Raw genomic sequence first — 17,078 nt, 5'->3', positions numbered from 1 at the left:
AAACGAAGCGGAGTCTGAAGATGATGACAATAATGACGACGAACCAAGTGAAGTATCTGTTCCGTCGAAAACGTCAATGATGGAGGCACTTGACACAATCAGTCGTTTTTATCAGCATACAAATGCTACGACGAAAGATTTGATGAACTTCCAAGAGGTCCAGTCGTTTATTTTGTCAGAAAGTCTAGTGAAATCAAGGCAAACGAAAATTGATTCGTTTTTTAAAAGGTGATTTTTAATTTTGTGTTATTTTTGAAGGGTCTGTACGAGTGATTACCGTATTCACTCGCGTAATGTCCGCCCTCGCATAATGTCTGCACCCTTTATTTATATATCCTTAAAAAAAAAAAAAAAATTCGCATAATGTCCGCACCAGTCGTCTACGCCGGGCAACACAACTTTGGCCACCCCTAAAGGACGCAGTACGAATGGAAAGTTGACGGCTCTGTAAACAAAGCCATGACCTTGAGCTGTCCTTTCTCTCCTGTCCTGAAAGGGTGGGGAAATTCGTTGAACTGAACAAAGCACGGTAACGGTAAACACAGCTGACCAACACACACGCAAGTTCAAGGCATGAGTTTCGCGTCGAGTATTGTAGTGTAGAGTACAGAATGGGTAAATATAAATCCTTCACTGCGCGGTTTAAATTAAGAGTTGTTCGTTATGCTGAAGAGCATGGGAACAGGGCTGCTGAAAGGGAGTTTGAAGTTCACGAAAAAAGTGTTCGTCTCGACGGAACTGAAGACGATGTAATCTGGGAAGATACAGATGACGACAGGAGCGATGCTGACGCAGAAAGCAGTAACGCCGAGGAAGATGATAGCGACGCGTCGTAGCAGATTAGAAAGTGATGTGTTGAGATAGACTTACATTTTTTAAACTCTTAAGTGTATAATTTTCTTTTAAATTAGGTTTTCGTAATATTTACCTATTTGAAATTGCAGTTACTAAAATGCAGACTAAATTAATATTTTGAGTGCTGTTGCAGTATCAGTTTTTTTGGGTAAGTAAGTTCATTGTTATATTTATAAAAAAAAATTTACATCACATTTGCTGACATGGATCAGTCTTGTTTTCTGTTGAGGTAAGACACGCAGCGCAGCGTAAAAGAAACGTCAACTTTAATTAGTGTGTATCCTGTTTTACGTGTCAGGACAGAACAGAACCCCTCTTTGTTTACATTTGGCTGGAATCCCTCCCTTGGTCATTCTCACGTTCTAAATGTTTCCTTCCCCTTCCTCCTTCTCTACGTCACGAAGGCCATCAGATTGCCGAGAAGGGGGGGGGGGAGTACAGTGCGCAGCAGATGTGGAACTAGTGAGTCACTGCGCTGTTGCCAGCTTGCTGGTTCCCTACGCGCCGCACGTAAGGATATGGTACGGCCAAAATATTGCAGCCGTGCCGTTAATAGCCGTTTTAATCCATCACATATTAATCACATTAATAAGGCACACGTAACCACACTTATTTCAGTGTAGCGCGTAATTTTTTTTAATGTTCAGGCGGGTGCGAGACAGTTACCGGTGGCAATTACAGCAAAGTAAACATGGTCTAAGCCGGGTTGTTTGCAAGCAATCCCGCAGCAATATTCTTTTTAAATACCTAGCTAGTGAAATCCAAATTGATTTTAGATACGTTTTGTGCCTTTTTAGTAATAATTAAGACACAAAATTTTGTATTTTTGTATTTTTCCTCGCATAATGTCCGCACCCCATTTTTTTGGCCAAAAATGTGGCCAAATTACTGCGGACATTACGCGAGTGATTACGGTATTTTTGTGTTACTGACCAATTGCGGAAAAATTATTTTATATAATTTGTATGGTTGTCCAACGTAGAGATTTTTTAAAAATTTTTTTGTATTCGAAACTCCGCAAATATGCATCCGATATCATCAGCTTAGCGCACATGTCTCCAGCAAACCAGCTGCGGTCAAAGCGACAGGAAGCGGCCGGCATGACCTTGCGTGACCCCGCCCGCCCGTTCATGTAAACAAACAGCTGTGCGCTTAGCCACGATGAGTGACGACCTTATCACGGCCACGCAGTCTCATATTTCACAGTTGGCAAGTGCTGATATAGCTTAAAAATGTTATTTTAGTAAGTTTTATGTATATTTCCTTTACTTTTGTTGTGAATTTACATAGTAAAAACAAGCGAGAAAATAATATATTTTAAAAATGCTACAAAAATAAGATTTTTTTTTAAATTTCGGCTATAATGGAAATTTTGGCGCCGTTATAAATTTATGTTATAACAGACTTTTACTGTATTTCATTCAACTTAAAATATAAAAATGAAAACCTTGACCCGAACGTGAGCCAAAACTAATGTAGTGTACCCATAACTATCATAGTACACATAACCATGAAAGAGTGCGGGCTATCATACGTAGTTTACTCGACCCAAGACAGCACACATTTTGCATTTAGTCGACGAACTATTGATATCGATATTCGACTATGTGCATGCACTCTATATGGGCATAAATGTAACCAAACATGAAAAATGCCATTTAGTGCTGGCTACATTTTTATAAGCAGTACACAGCGGTGACGAAGAAGACCAGAGTTGCACCGATTCACAAAATTTTGCAGATATGCCAATACACCGATATGCCTGTACACCTTTTGCAGATTCATTGATTCCGAACCGATACAGGAGAAAACACATTTTGGTTAAACTATTTTTATTTATTTACTAAGTTACCCAAAATATCTCATTCTAAGAAAAGCATGCAATGCAAATGCACATGTATTTAAATATATAAACATTTTTTTGTAGTATAAATGGTTTTAGTTTTTTAACTTGTACTATTGTTAGCTTGTTTTCATTTGTTTGTTGATGTTCCATTAGTTGGTTATTGAAATATAAATTTACTAATGGAGGCTCAAAAATTTAATTATTTAATGCATAGTAAAATAAAATAACATTATTTAATAATAGGTAACTATATATATTAAAAGAAATAGTTTTTTTTTGTTACTTCCTCAATCTTACGTATTCCAACACCTTCCATATTTACTAGCGATTGTTATTCTGCTTCCTTTTCGCATTCGCACTTCTCTCCGCTCTCTCTCTATATCACATACTGGTTCACAAAATACAAAGTTTAAAAAGAAAAAATATAAAATGTACAAAATTGCGAGACTTTGTACATCTGTACAATTCAAGAATGGGAATTCCAATACCATCTCAATTCGTGCAGTGGCGAATATTTATAATACTAATCATTTATACGGAACTGCATTTCATGTGGTTGCTTTGCACTGGAAACAGTAAAAGTAATTTACTTTATGTGATATCCTATATTTTTTGGTTAAATTGTTATTCAATTTTAAAAACTACGTATTTAATTCAAAAATGTCTCCGTCACAATATTGTGAACATTTCTTTGCAGTTCAAGCAGTTAGTTTTTTTCAGTTGTTTGTAGTGGTAGCCATGCTCTAAATAAAGCAAGTTTTTGTTCTTATCTAACTTTGCCGTGCTGGTGATATATATTTACAATGTATTAGATTCAGGAATTTTATTAAAACATTGGATGTTTAAGTTTGATATGTACGACTGGCACACGTAGCTAAGAAATGATTCAAGTTCAAAGTATGTATGTAGAAGTACGAAAAGTGAAAAGGGTACTGGTGGATTTTGAGGTTATGACAGGCACTTTCATTTTCAGTAATAATCAGCCGAAAATTAACAAGTGTATTGTGAATCGACAGAAAAGCAGATTCAATTAAATAGCGGCAGATTGGGCTTCTGCCAATTCGTATCGGTACAGCTCTAGTTATAACGTTTCAAAACTCTTTTAAAAAAATTTACACATCAGACAAATTCATGTTTCTGTTAATTAAATAAGTTAGCAGTAATATCCGAACAAAAAATATATATATTTCAACTTCAAATTACATTGTTTTGTATGGAAAAAGAATTTTATTGTTAACATATTACATGGAAAAAAAATTGTATATCATCATTTTATCCCATTGTTTTATCAGTGTCACAATAGCTGGATATAATTGTATATGAATATTTATTTATTTGATTTTTGTTTGGTGCAGTTAAGGCATGTACACCTTCTCTTACACTGAACCATGAGACATAAACAAAGTATAATCAGTTATATCTAGGCATCAGACATGGAATTACTTACTAACAAATTAACAGCAATTACTGATGACTTATTTACAAATTTACCATCCAAGTTTAGTGCTAACTTAAATCATATATATATGTATTAAATATTAAAATATAATTAAATACTAACCTAAAACATACTCAGGATAGTTTAAAATAGAAAAATATTAAAATATAATCAAAATTCTTACTATCATACTGTCTCTCTCACACACACATTCATTCAGTCAACCATCTATTAAAATTCTTAGAAATACAGATCTTTCTCAGGTTGTTAACTTTCTTGAAAGTCAGGGAATATACTTAAACTCCTGGAAAAAGGTGTGAAAATTCCCCAGTGAGTGATAGTAGTTTTAAGGGAAAATGTTAATATTGCGTTCCTTAAATTTGTGCTCAGACAAAAAAAAATGTTTCTTAATTTCTTGATAAATCCAATGATTAAATTGTTATAGCTTTATTATTGAATCTTTTGCATTCCTAGCTGCCTTTTGTATTGCTTTTTTGCAATAAGTTCTGATAAATAAATAGTGAAATATACAAATAACTGAAGAAAGTGGAGAGAGAACTAGGCCAGCCATTTGGAATGGTGGAGGCCGATTTTTAGGTAAACAGGTAAATTGTGTGAAAAAAAAAAATTGGTTCCGGAAGTTCTGTATTTTGGCCAGGGTACTACAGATTAGCATGGACTATCTGATGATTTAAGATACCGTAAAACGGGGCGAATAGAAACAGCGGGGTGAATAGAAACGGTCCATTTAGAGATTCAGAAAAACTAAATCTTCAATGAAAAATCATTCTTAACAATGTTGGCAAATTACTTTAAAAATATAAGGATTAAAAATTAATGGTTTTATTCATAAATACCTTCTTAGCAGACTGTTTCTATTCACCCACTGTTTCTATTCACCCCGTTTTACGGTACTTTAAAATAAATCATATCGATTTGTGGCCTGATGAGTTTCGCCTACGGGAGGACGGTGACTCGGTGTGTCGCGCAGAGAGGCTGAGCGCGCTGCTGAAGAAGCTGTTCGAGACGCACGTGTCGGGCGACGTGAACGAGGAACTGGTGAAGACGGCGGCCAACGGCGACGCCCAGCGCTGCGAGGAGTCCTTGAAGCGGCCGGACGCCGACCCCGACGGCGTGTTCGCCGGCCACACGGCGCTGCAGGCCGCCAGCCAGAACGGCCACCTCGAGGTCATCAAGATCCTGCTGCGCCACCGCGCCGACGTCGAGATAGAGGTGCGTTTTGCGGCGTCTCGGCGGCGGACGGACCGGGGGGGGGGGGGGGGGGGGAAATCATGGAAGACAGGTGACGGGCGACTTCAAAACCCTTTGTTTCGTAGTGGTATTTCTGTGATACCACTTTGAAAAAAAAAAGTTACTATTCGCAATGTTCCAGTGGTATTGCCGAAATACCTCGCGTGAGTAAGCCTTGTGCTGCTATCTGGAGATCCTAACAAGAACAAGCAACATTGGCTCTGCTTTAATTTTTCCTTAAAAGTTACACAATAGATTCTAATTTATTTTTAATATATTTCTGTGTGCCTCAAAGGGTTAAAACCTGGAAAACACCGAAAATTGGTGATATATTGGTTGCAGTGCAATATCAGTAATATTTCAGGGGGTCCACGTTCTATTAAGTGAGGGAAGTTTTAAACAGTCATAGATTTTCCCCAGTTTTTTTTCCCTTCAGATTTTGATTTAGTGCATAGTCGTACGAATTATAAAAATAAATAAAGTTGAGAGATATGGAAATGGTGGTGGCAGGATTTTATTTCTTTCTTTCAGAACAGGTAAATTATTTTAAAATTATTATAAGTCACAAGTATTTAATTTGTAATGCTGATCAGGAAGAAGTGGGGAAAATTTCACTTCATATAATGTGTGGCTGCAATGTATTTAATATTATTTAGTATTTTTTATAGGGATCTGTGAGTGAAAATTCAAACTGAATTATTAGATAATTTCAATTCATTAAAAATATAATAAATTGTGAATTTATTCATTACAAAAATTTTTTTTAATGAAAACATTGTAACATGTATGAAGCTAGGGAACATTATTCAGAAATATTGATTTGTTTTCTATAACATAGTTTAAAATGAAGGAAAATCATTTAAAAGCTATAGCCGTGAATAAATTTTATTGTACCTGGTATTTGACATTGTAAATACATAACTTAAGTCTAAACACAATTTTAAAAAAAGTATGTTTTTAAATGTTTGGCAAATGTTTTTGCAGTGGTTGTAAACTGGCCTGATTTGTTAAAATTTCCCAAAAAAATGTCCATAATACAGGTTGTCATTCTATCCCTAACGTTAGCAGCTCTGCTGTTCACGGTGCCCCTATTGACATAAACTTTGGGTAGTTATATTGGACACGTTAATGTATTGAAACAGAAATGTACACATTTATATTTTACAACAGTGACTCTTAACATCAATTTTGATTTTTGCAAAGGTTTAACTTGCAATAATTAGGGACAAGATTATATGGTGAGTTTCGATAAAACCGAAATAACACGAAATTCATGTCAATAAACCAAATTCAAGTTAATACACCAAAAACCACTGAAAAGCAATTAAAATCTTGAATCTAATCTGCATTTTCAATCACAACTGAACTCTAATGACGAATATGTAATCTTTTAAATATTAAATTCAAGTAAATTAATTAGCATTAAGTTTTTACTTCAAAGAAAATACACTCAAGAAAATATACATATTTTTAATCTTGCAACTGTTATTAGTTACTCATTTTTACATTAGAATGTTAGTACACTTTTCAAACACAAAAATTAACAGATTAATTTTATTTGTTCCACATAGTTAAACATGCTTATTAGTGATGCACCGATTATGCAGCCGGTTAATCGGCAACTGCGATTATTGACCCAATGCAGATTAATCGTAATCGGCGATTACCAGGTTAGGTTATAACCGATTGCCGATTATTGTAAAATTTGTTGCTGAAACCCATATGACTTGAAAGAAAAGAAAATACATTTAAAGTTTAAACCTTAATAAGTTCTTGAATTGAAACTACAAACGGCTGAAATCTCTTAACGAATATGACCGTGGAAGGTAGGGAATGTCAACGTCTCGGAGTGTACATAGATACACTCGCCTAATAATATTTGCTTGTTTCGTGAATTGTGCTCGTACATACATAACTTCCCCGTTTACTATTTACAGTATTTACCCCTTTCAATTCAATTACTTACTGTACAATTTATCCTGTTAAGTTAACGTCATGAATGTTATTGTCACAATATTTACCATGGCCACAGCCAAATCACACACATGATTTCTTCGCACAAAATATTTAGTTAAGAAAATAAATGCATTTTTAAAGCTGTCACAATTCACAAATATGGCATATGTTACTTATATTAGTAAATGTAAGTCTGAAAAAAAAAAATTGGACATGGTATCGTAGAACTGTTTTAAAAATGACAGTAACTTCATTACTGTAACACAGGATGAATAGAAATAAGTCTATCCAAAGAATAGTTTAAATATTTTGTAAGTTATTTACCAATATTATTCAGAGGGAATTTCAATGAAGAATTGGTACTTGAAGATTCCTGGAGTGGACTTTGTTTATTCAACCAGCTGTTTCTTTTCACCCCGTTATGAATATTCAGTATTTGAAGTGTAATTTTCTTTAAAAAATTGTTACAAGTTTGCACAGGCCTAGTCTGGGTGTCCACAATTAGTACTTTCGTACTAGATCTAGTACTTTCATAATATTTTTAGTGGTTTAGTACAGATCTAGTACATTTTTCTTTAATATAATAATACTATTGTAACTCCAATATTATTATTAAGCATAATTATTTTTAAAAAACTATGGAATGTATGTGTGCAGGGGCGTAGCCAGGGGAGGGGTTTTAGGGGTTCAAAACACCCCCCTCCCCCCCCCCCCCCGCTCTCCCCTTAGCACAAATCTTTAATTAATTTCTTATTCATCACTCAAACAAATTTCATATTAAAATTAATAAAATTTTTACCAGTACAATATTTAAATTTAAGTACCGAAAACTGCTAAAATAGCACTATTTTACACCTTAAAATTCAAATTTTTCCGGGGGTCCACTTTAATAATTCTTAACACCCCCCATACACAAATCCTGGCTTTGCCACTGTATGTGTGTGTGGTGTGATATTTAAGTTCGAGTATTGCAATGTCATAATAACTTCCTAAATTGTTAAAAAAAACCATAACAAATTATAATTTAGTACTTTTTTTCCTAATCTAGTACTTTTTTCTCGCCTAAGTTGGTACGGAATATTTTTTCCTTGTGGACACCCTGGGCCTAGTGTTTGCCTGACTTCAGTCTCGTGGAAGTCGGCCGACGGCGAGACGTGTGTTGTGTGTTTCCCCCTCGGGGGGGCGAGGCAGGACAAGGACGGGGACCGGGCCGTCCACCACGCGGCGTTCGGTGACGAGCCCGGCGTGATGGAGCTGCTGGCGCACGCCGGCGCCGACCTGAACGCCCGCAACAAGCGCCGCCAGACGGCGCTGCACATCGCCGTGAACAAGGGCCACGTGGGCGTGGTGAAGACGCTGCTGGAGCTGGGCTGCCACCCGAGCCTGCAGGTAGGGAGCCGCCGCCGCCTACCGTCGCTCGCCCCGACCAGGGCCCTATTTCATAAACATTACAAGTTACAAACTTACAAACTTACAAGCTACAAGTCACAAGTTCTGGGAAATGTGTTTCATTAAAAAAAGTCTCGTAACTTGTAGAAGTAGGTTAGCTTGTATAAAATTTTCACAAGCCACCTGTTTTATTTCACAAGTTGTTTACATGAAAAATGGAGAGTGCACGAGTAGCAAAGATTTGAAATCGGCAGGACTGCAAAAAATTAAAGAGAACAAGGATACCTTGTACGGACAGTTTAGTGATACTTTGACAAAGAAGGATAAAAGTGATGCGTGGAAGCAAATGTTTGATTTTGCGGTTAGTATTGGAGCAGTAATAAAAAGAAAAGGGTTGGGAATATTTGAGAGACTCGTTTTGGCCAAATTTGAGACGAGCAACTATAGTGAGTTACAGTAAATTCTTGCCATATTTATATATTGAACTGAAAACTGAAGAGATTTAAATTAAGTACTATCATTTGTTTAAAATATTTTATTTCCAGAACAAAGTAGATAATGCGAAACAAACTGGGGCAGCAGGTGGAACACATGCCAAGTACAATGACATTGACAACATTGTTCTTGACATAATTGGGAAAGACTCACCAACTATAACAAGTTTGGGTGTACCTCTGTACCTGAAACATGAGCAATGCATTAACAAATGTATCAGAGGAAAAACATTTTACTGCTCAAGGAGATGAATAGTGTGACGATGATTGTCATACTTCAATAACACAAATCTCTAAAAAATGGAAAAAGGAATCTGCAAGTACAACATTATATAATAAAAAATTTTAATTATATAATTAAATTTTTGATACTATTATTGGTTAATGTTGAATCACTACTTTTGGATTTAACTAACCCAAAATAACCTTTGGCAAAACATAATGTATTGCAAACTATTTAACCAAAATTTAAACACTTTAAAATTGTCAAAACACAACCTAATCAAACATCTCAGGAAAGGACTTTTTAAACAAACCTAACCTAACCAACTTCTTTTTTTAAACCTAGCATACCTCGCACACAACATAGGACGGTAATTGTGGATATAAGTTACTCATGCAGAATGATGGAACTGTTAAGCTTAAATGGATGATTTGTTAGTGAAATATGTTTTTATATGTGGGAGGTACATTAGGTAAATAAATTAGTTTATGTTAGTTTAGCTTACGTTGGTCAATGCTCATCTAGGTTAGGTTAGTTTTGTTAAACAAATTCCCTACCCCAATTAAGTTAGGTTGAGTTGGTTTTTACAGTATATAAATTGTTGAAACTTTGTGGAAATAAATTTTAGTAAATTGTGGTTTGCCTTTTTAGGTTAGCTGGGCCAGGTTAGTTTAATTAATGTATAAAAAGTTAATGCTTTGTTTCTTTTTGTGGGATGCTGCAATAAATGACCAATTTCTTGCAGAAGTTCTTCTAATTTTTGTGAACTCATCCTAAAACATTCATTGTATTCATAGTATGTGACAAAGTTCATATTTATTCTCTCCTTGAAAGTCCTTTGCCTTCTAACCTCAACTTCTATTTCTTCATCTGAGTCAGTAAAAACAATGTCCATTGTTTGTACTAACAAAAGTACTAATTCAAAAGAGATTCACATTCAGCAGAAAGGTTTTTGACCTCTACTTTCAACTCGAAGTAAGATTTACAAAACTCAGAATGCTTGTAGAAACTTAGGGATTTGCTACAAGTATTTACTTGTGAAATTTGGTTTATGAAATGCTATAAATTTTTCACATGTAGAAAACACTTGTAAATTGTTAAAAACACTTGTAGTTTGTAGCTTGTAACTTGTACTTTTATGAAACAGAATTATAGGAATTTTCAGAAGCTACAAGTTATTTACTTGTAAATTGTAGACTTGTATATTTTATGCAACAGGGCCCAGAGGTCTACATTCATGAATAATTTGGTATTCGATTCTTCATTTTAAATTGTATATTTGTATTTAATTATTTGTTACCAGTAGATATCCTTACACCATGTGGGAATCATTCATAAAAAAAGTTATTGAATTAAAAAAGAAGTAATGTTTTGAGGCTAAGATGATTTATTGATAAATTAAAAATATTTTCTGTAACATTTACAAATTATTCTATATGTATTTAACAAATCGGTGATTATAATTTAAGATTATAAATAACATTCAATTTTATATATTTTATATTCTCCTGTATGCCAGTTTTATTTTCCTACATTTCAAACATCTTTGTTATGGTTCCATGAAAATTCCTTTTTTATTTTACAGTATTTTGGATCAATTTTTCTTGTACACTTGTGTGTGTGAAGTGTGGAAAAAAAAAATTATCTGTATAAAAATTTGATACGAAAAATATTCAATTGTCGTGAATATTGTGATTTTCTATTTGAAATTCTATTCGAATGAAAAAAAAAAATTATATTCGCAGAAGCCTAACTCCAACCCTGCCGCAAGATTCTTTTCATAAGTTGTGGACGACTTAGTGAGGTCTGCCAAGTAGAGCAGAGACACACTGAAAGGTCTTTAATTAGGCAATACATGTATTATAGTTCCACACATTCTTGTTATCCATCACCAATCGAGCTGCTACATTCAGAATTTTTTGGGTGGATTCAAGCGGTTCACCTTGGCCAACAGGTCAATCAAGTCCTTTAAATCTTCTAATACCATAAAATCCTTAGTACTTGAAGGATTCAATATTCTGGGGGGGGGGGGGGGGGGAGAAGAAAAATATTGGAGGAAATAAAGTACAGTAGAACCTCGCATATCCGACCTTCCCACAACCGACTCCTCCCGATATCCGACCTAGTGTCCGACTGTCGGTGATTCACACGCGCTTCCGGTTGGTGAGCCTGTTAGGCTTGAAGGAGTGACTCATCTACGATATGCTTTGTTTTCGTATCAAAAACTGTCAGTTCAGCCGTGAATCTTGATGTGTAATGTGCTCTGACTATAATCTTGTACAGTTCTGTGTTTGTTAACGTCAATACTGTTTGTGTTTTTCCCCATTATTTATTCACGACTACAGAATTTAAAGTGTGCAATACGTAGTGCTTTACGTGTGTGACAATGGCAACTCAAAAACGTAAACATGTTTGTGTTTCTCTGCAACAAAAACTTGAGATTTTACAACAATTGGACCATGGAGAGTCTGTTATTAAATTAGCTTCTGAGTTGGGTGTAGGGGTGACTACGATAAAAGATTGGAAAAAAACCTGTAAAGATCTGGAAACGTACTCAACAACAGTTGAGACAGAAGATGCCTTAAAAAGTAGAAAAATGTTGAAAAAACAAAAAAACTTGAACTTGTCGATGAAGCATTATGGGTTTGGTTTTGTCAGGAAAGGCGCAAGGGAATACCATTGTCAGGCCCCATCGTAAAGGAAAAAGCCATAAAATTGCATGAAAAGCTGGGAGGTGATCTAGAAAAATTTAGCGCTAGCGAAGGGTGGCTACATAAATGGAAGTTGCGTCATGGCATACGACATCTTATTATTGCGGGGGGAAAACTCTCAGCTGATGATAATGCTGCTACAGAATTTGTAGCAACATTTGAGAAGTTGGTCACAGAACAGAAACTTGTACCTGAACAAGTGTACAATGTAGATGAAACAGGCCTAAATTACAAAATGCTTCCAAAAACCACTCTAGCTGCTAAAAATGAACCTGTGTTAGGAACAAAGCTGGCTAAAGACAGGCTCACAATTGCAACTTGTAGCAATGCCACGGGAAGCCACAAAATGCCGCTGTTCGTCATAGGAAAATCTAAGAAACCAAGAGCATTCAAAAATCTAAACATGGCAACACTTCCAGTTTTCTATCGGAATCAATTATCTGCTTGGATGAATGGCGATTTATTTAAGGAGTGGTTTTTTGGCGAATTTGTCCCCGCAGTAAAAAAACATTTAAAGTCTAAAAACTTACCTGCTCTTGCTGTTTTGCTGTTAGATAACGCTCCTAGTCACCCCTCTGAATGTGAATTAAATAAAGGAAACATCAAGGCTTTATTTTTACCGCCCCATGTTACACCTTAATACAACCTATGGATCAGGGCGTCATCGAGTTGTTAAAGAGAAGATACAGAAGAAAATATGTCGGCTCTCTGCTGGACAAAACAGAAGAAGGAGGTAACCTTTTTGAGGCGATGAAAAGTTTCAACATAAAAGACGCAATCTACACCGTTGCTGCAGCCTGGGACGAAATTAATCAAACTACCCTTCAGAAGGCTTGGAAAAAGATTTGGCCATCATTGAAACAAGAAGAACCTGAGACAGAAGCACAAGTTGAGACAGACAACACAGAAGTATTACAAAATTTACAAGTGTTTCAGCATGATCTCCAGATGAATGATGTAGAAGAGTGGTTTGTTGAAGCTGATGTTTCGGAAGCCACCAATGAAGAACTAAATGACGATGAAATTATCGCTGTTGTGCAGAACAAAGCCGTGGAAGAAGATATCGACTCGGATGAAGACGAAACCACCGGTGACAACGTAGTGAGTCATTCTGCTGCTAAGGACGCCTTCGAAGTTGCGCTGAAATACATTGAGCAACATATAAATGCAAACCCAATGGACGTATTGTGGGCAAAAAAGTGGAGGGACACTTCTGCAAAGTCAAGATTGACAAAATTAAAACAAAAGTCCATTACTGAATTCTTTAAATAAGGTATGCTTAGATTTTATTGATCTCATTTCATTTAAAACAGTAAATGTTTGAAATATATACAGCAACATTTTTATAAGTACATACTTTACGATAAAGTTGTATTACAGTTCGATATAGCTGTTTTTCTATCTGAGAAAGTCGTTTTTTTTTGCACCTCCCGATATCCGACCTTTTGGCCGTTCCAACCATGGCCTGGTCCTGTCATGGTCGGATATGCGAGGTTATACTGTAAACTAAATAAATCAACACCACCAAACACCGAAATGGAAGCCAATAACACCCGCATAACACCAAAAAGAAGCAAAATTCACCTCCATTACCTCATTCTAGCTATTAAAATATACAATTGATTTCATAAATCCTTAGTTTAGGTTTTTATTTAAATACCTAAAATGTTATGGTAAGTACAAGGAAAAAACATTATCTAGTTTCTATCAATGATTTTTTTCTTCAAAGTACCTAAAGTAAATAAAAGCATCTATAGCTGATATACCATACAGTCATGGTTAAAGGCCTAGAGAGAAACAGCTTTTAACATTGCATTATTATTATTATTATTATTATTATTATTATTTATTATGGAAAGTTTTAGTTGCAGATTTTTGTTTAACTTACTCTCATCAATATATGTAGTAGTATTGTTTAATGAACACATTTGAAGTGTCGTACCATGAATTGTTGAAGCAGTTGATGAATGTAATTATGCTGACATGTATTTATTAGTTATTATTAATGTGTTTTAATTTTTAATGACGATAAAGACAAAATCCACATTTCTAAATGAAGTTGTTTATTTTTCACACCATAAAATCTTGTCTCTAACCATTCATACAATCCTAAAAGCGCTTTGTAATAACAAGGTTCTCATTAACTAGTGATGGCTCAAATCCCAATTTTCTTGAATTCTAATTCCAAAGAGTACCTCAAATCTGAATCTTGGTCTCAAGAGTCAAAAATAAAATAATATATTAAGTTTCTTGCATATTAACTATGGTGTTGAATTCAATCCTTTTAAAACTAAGTTTCTAGAATCATTATATATTGTAATTTTATTTTTTAATTACAAGTTGAAGGTACAATATCTTTGGAAATGTTAATTGTTTAGGCTAAGAAAAAAAATTAAATTAGTAAACTTCTAAGGTTGAATTTTTTAACTTATTTTATTTCCTCTAATATTTTTCTTAAAATATTTTTTCTTGAATATTGAATGCTTCGAATACTAAGGATTTGATGGTATTTGAGGATTTGATTGGCCCATCCTTGGTATTAAAACCAAACTACATATTGCAGAATTATTTTAATTACCTATTTTGCTATTTTATATCTAATTAACAAAAAATATTTAATAGAGGTGTGTGTACACACACACACTCACACTTTTTTTTCCATTGAGTACAAGCATACCTAACTCTCCCAAAATAATATATAATGTGCTTTAGATAAGTTGCACATACAGTAATTTTATACATTTACTGGCTTCTTCTAAAATACAATTTTCATTAAGTACATCAGTGTTTTGAAAAGAAGTTTGTACCGTGTTACTCTTGAAAAGCATTTACAATAACATGCACCAAAGTTTCAGAAATTACCTAAAAGGTTACATACCATCATTTTGGATTAAATTAAATTAATTTTTAATTTTAATGTTATGTATTTTCTTAGTTGTTTTCCCCATCCTACACTGAATTAAAGAAATCAGTATTAGGTATTTATTTTATTTAAAAATTCAAATAGTTCCATTTCATCATCATATTATGTTTGTTATAACCATTCTTTAATGCAATATCTGTAATTGTGTACCCAAGAGTTAAACAACCTTATATTTTTTATCCAACAAACTGGTTAGTATTATAACTTGGATGTAGGTAATTTATAAGGTTTTGTAAAAACTTGAATTCAAATATGCAAGGCCATATTCTATTTGAGTTTTTCATTAATTTTATTTTAAACTTACATTCATGAATAATTTTAAATTAAAATCCATCTTTAAGTTGCGTGGTGTATTAAATTCAGTGTGTTATGTTCTGGTTTATATTGAACTTGGGAGTTCTAGAATTGGTACCATTGATTCAATTTTTCAAAAATTTAATTTTAATGTATGAAGCTTCTTAATTAGGAGTTATTACTGAGCATTATTCTGTTCAATATATTTATATTAAAATTCCCCCCCCCCCCCCCCCCCCCCCGCCCCCCTGTTTTTATCTAGTCTGTATTTGTGGAACCTTCCTAAAAGACTTTGCTGGAGGGTCAAAAACCATTAACCAGAATAAAACGTTAAAGTACAATCATTCGTGTAACATTTTTTTATTTAATGAAAGGTGCAGTAATCCCTCAGAAACGAATACAGGATAATTCCTTCATAAAGTTGTACCAGCAAAAATAATTGCACTTCTAAATTAGTGATGTGTTGATTGCTTATGTGTAAAACATTTACAATGTTAACTTAAGGCTGTCTCACCCACTGACTTGGTTAGTTCATTTTATTGTCATTGTGGTTATTTAAGGGTTTTCCAGTATAAATTTATCTTGATAGTGCTCTTGCTTTTCATGTTTGATCTCGAATTTTCTCAACAGATACCTACTAAATATTATCTCATAGCAGTGATCACAGTTATAACTTGAAGGACCTTTTACAGTTGGCAGGTAACGTTTAGTAAATATAGTATCTTTTTACAGAGTTTGTGACCTGACATCAAATGCAAAAGAACCACATATTGAGATAAATTTACAGGAAAATCCCTTGATTAGAAGTAACGACAAGAAGTAGAAATAACCAACTGGGTGAATAAGAACTCGGCCTATGCGAAGCTTCGACTAAGTGAATCAATTGAAGCTCTTTTTAATATTTGAATTGACTTTGCAAGGAAATTTGCTTTTCATTTTATATGAAGCTTCAATTGAGATGCAAAGCTTCGCATCTGATGTGAAGCTAGGCATTTTTTGCGAAGCTTTAAAACATGGAAGCCTAAGATTTGCTCATGAAAATAATGAGTTGTTTTTGTGTTGTATGTTTTGGATGAATAACGTTAGTTACTTAAAATCAAAGTGGCACTTAGGTTTGCTTTAGTGAATGCTCAATATTGTGTATGCATCATTCATTAGTTTATAATTTTTATTGAATAGTGTTATGTATAGGACCAAAATGGCTTATCACTTAATCAGTTAAAACATTAGAAACATTAAAATATATTTTTACGTCAATCCAGTATTTTATTAAATTAGTGCAATACAGCCTTGCTGAGAACAATATTTGCGATTCGACTCAACTTCGCGAATATTTGAAACATTTGGTTTGATAGTCGCTTCACATCAAAAACTAGTATTTGCACAAATACGAATGTGCTTTAAGATTGGGTCTCATATGCCTTGTTGATTTTTTCTTTCATTTTCTTGGCATCTATATTATTTAAGGGCTATTTTTTTTTTTAAATTTAACAATAGGTATATCTCTCGTGCATTTGTTTAGTCACAAATATTTTAAATAGATCTTTACTAGATGTGAAATCTCACACAAGTGTTTGTAACTGCTATCACTTGTGCAACTTTTTATTTACAGCAATTATATCACACTTAGTAAATATCTGTTGATAATATTTGTGAAAGAACAACAAATGCCTTAGAGGTACAGTGTGAAATTTTACA

General features: G+C 34.3%; 1 protein-coding gene across 2 annotated transcripts in view; it reads left to right on the top strand.

Annotated features, from left to right (window-relative positions):
- Positions 1–17,078, top strand: part of LOC134539166 (E3 ubiquitin-protein ligase MIB1) — a 1,057,197-nt gene that overhangs the window by 12,638 nt on the left and 1,027,481 nt on the right. For both annotated transcript variants that reach the window (XM_063380944.1, XM_063380945.1), the window contains exons 9-10: positions 5,131–5,372; positions 8,538–8,735. In XM_063380944.1, coding sequence (XP_063237014.1) covers positions 5,131–5,372; positions 8,538–8,735 — 440 coding nt within the window. The remainder of the gene's footprint in view (positions 1–5,130; positions 5,373–8,537; positions 8,736–17,078) is intronic.

The sequence above is a fragment of the Bacillus rossius genome, chromosome 14 (assembly GCF_032445375.1).
Source record: "Bacillus rossius redtenbacheri isolate Brsri chromosome 14, Brsri_v3, whole genome shotgun sequence".
NCBI lineage: Eukaryota > Metazoa > Arthropoda > Insecta > Phasmatodea > Bacillidae > Bacillus > Bacillus rossius.
The sequence above is the reverse complement of the archived record's forward strand: the minus strand, read 5'-3'. Positions and strand labels throughout refer to the sequence as shown.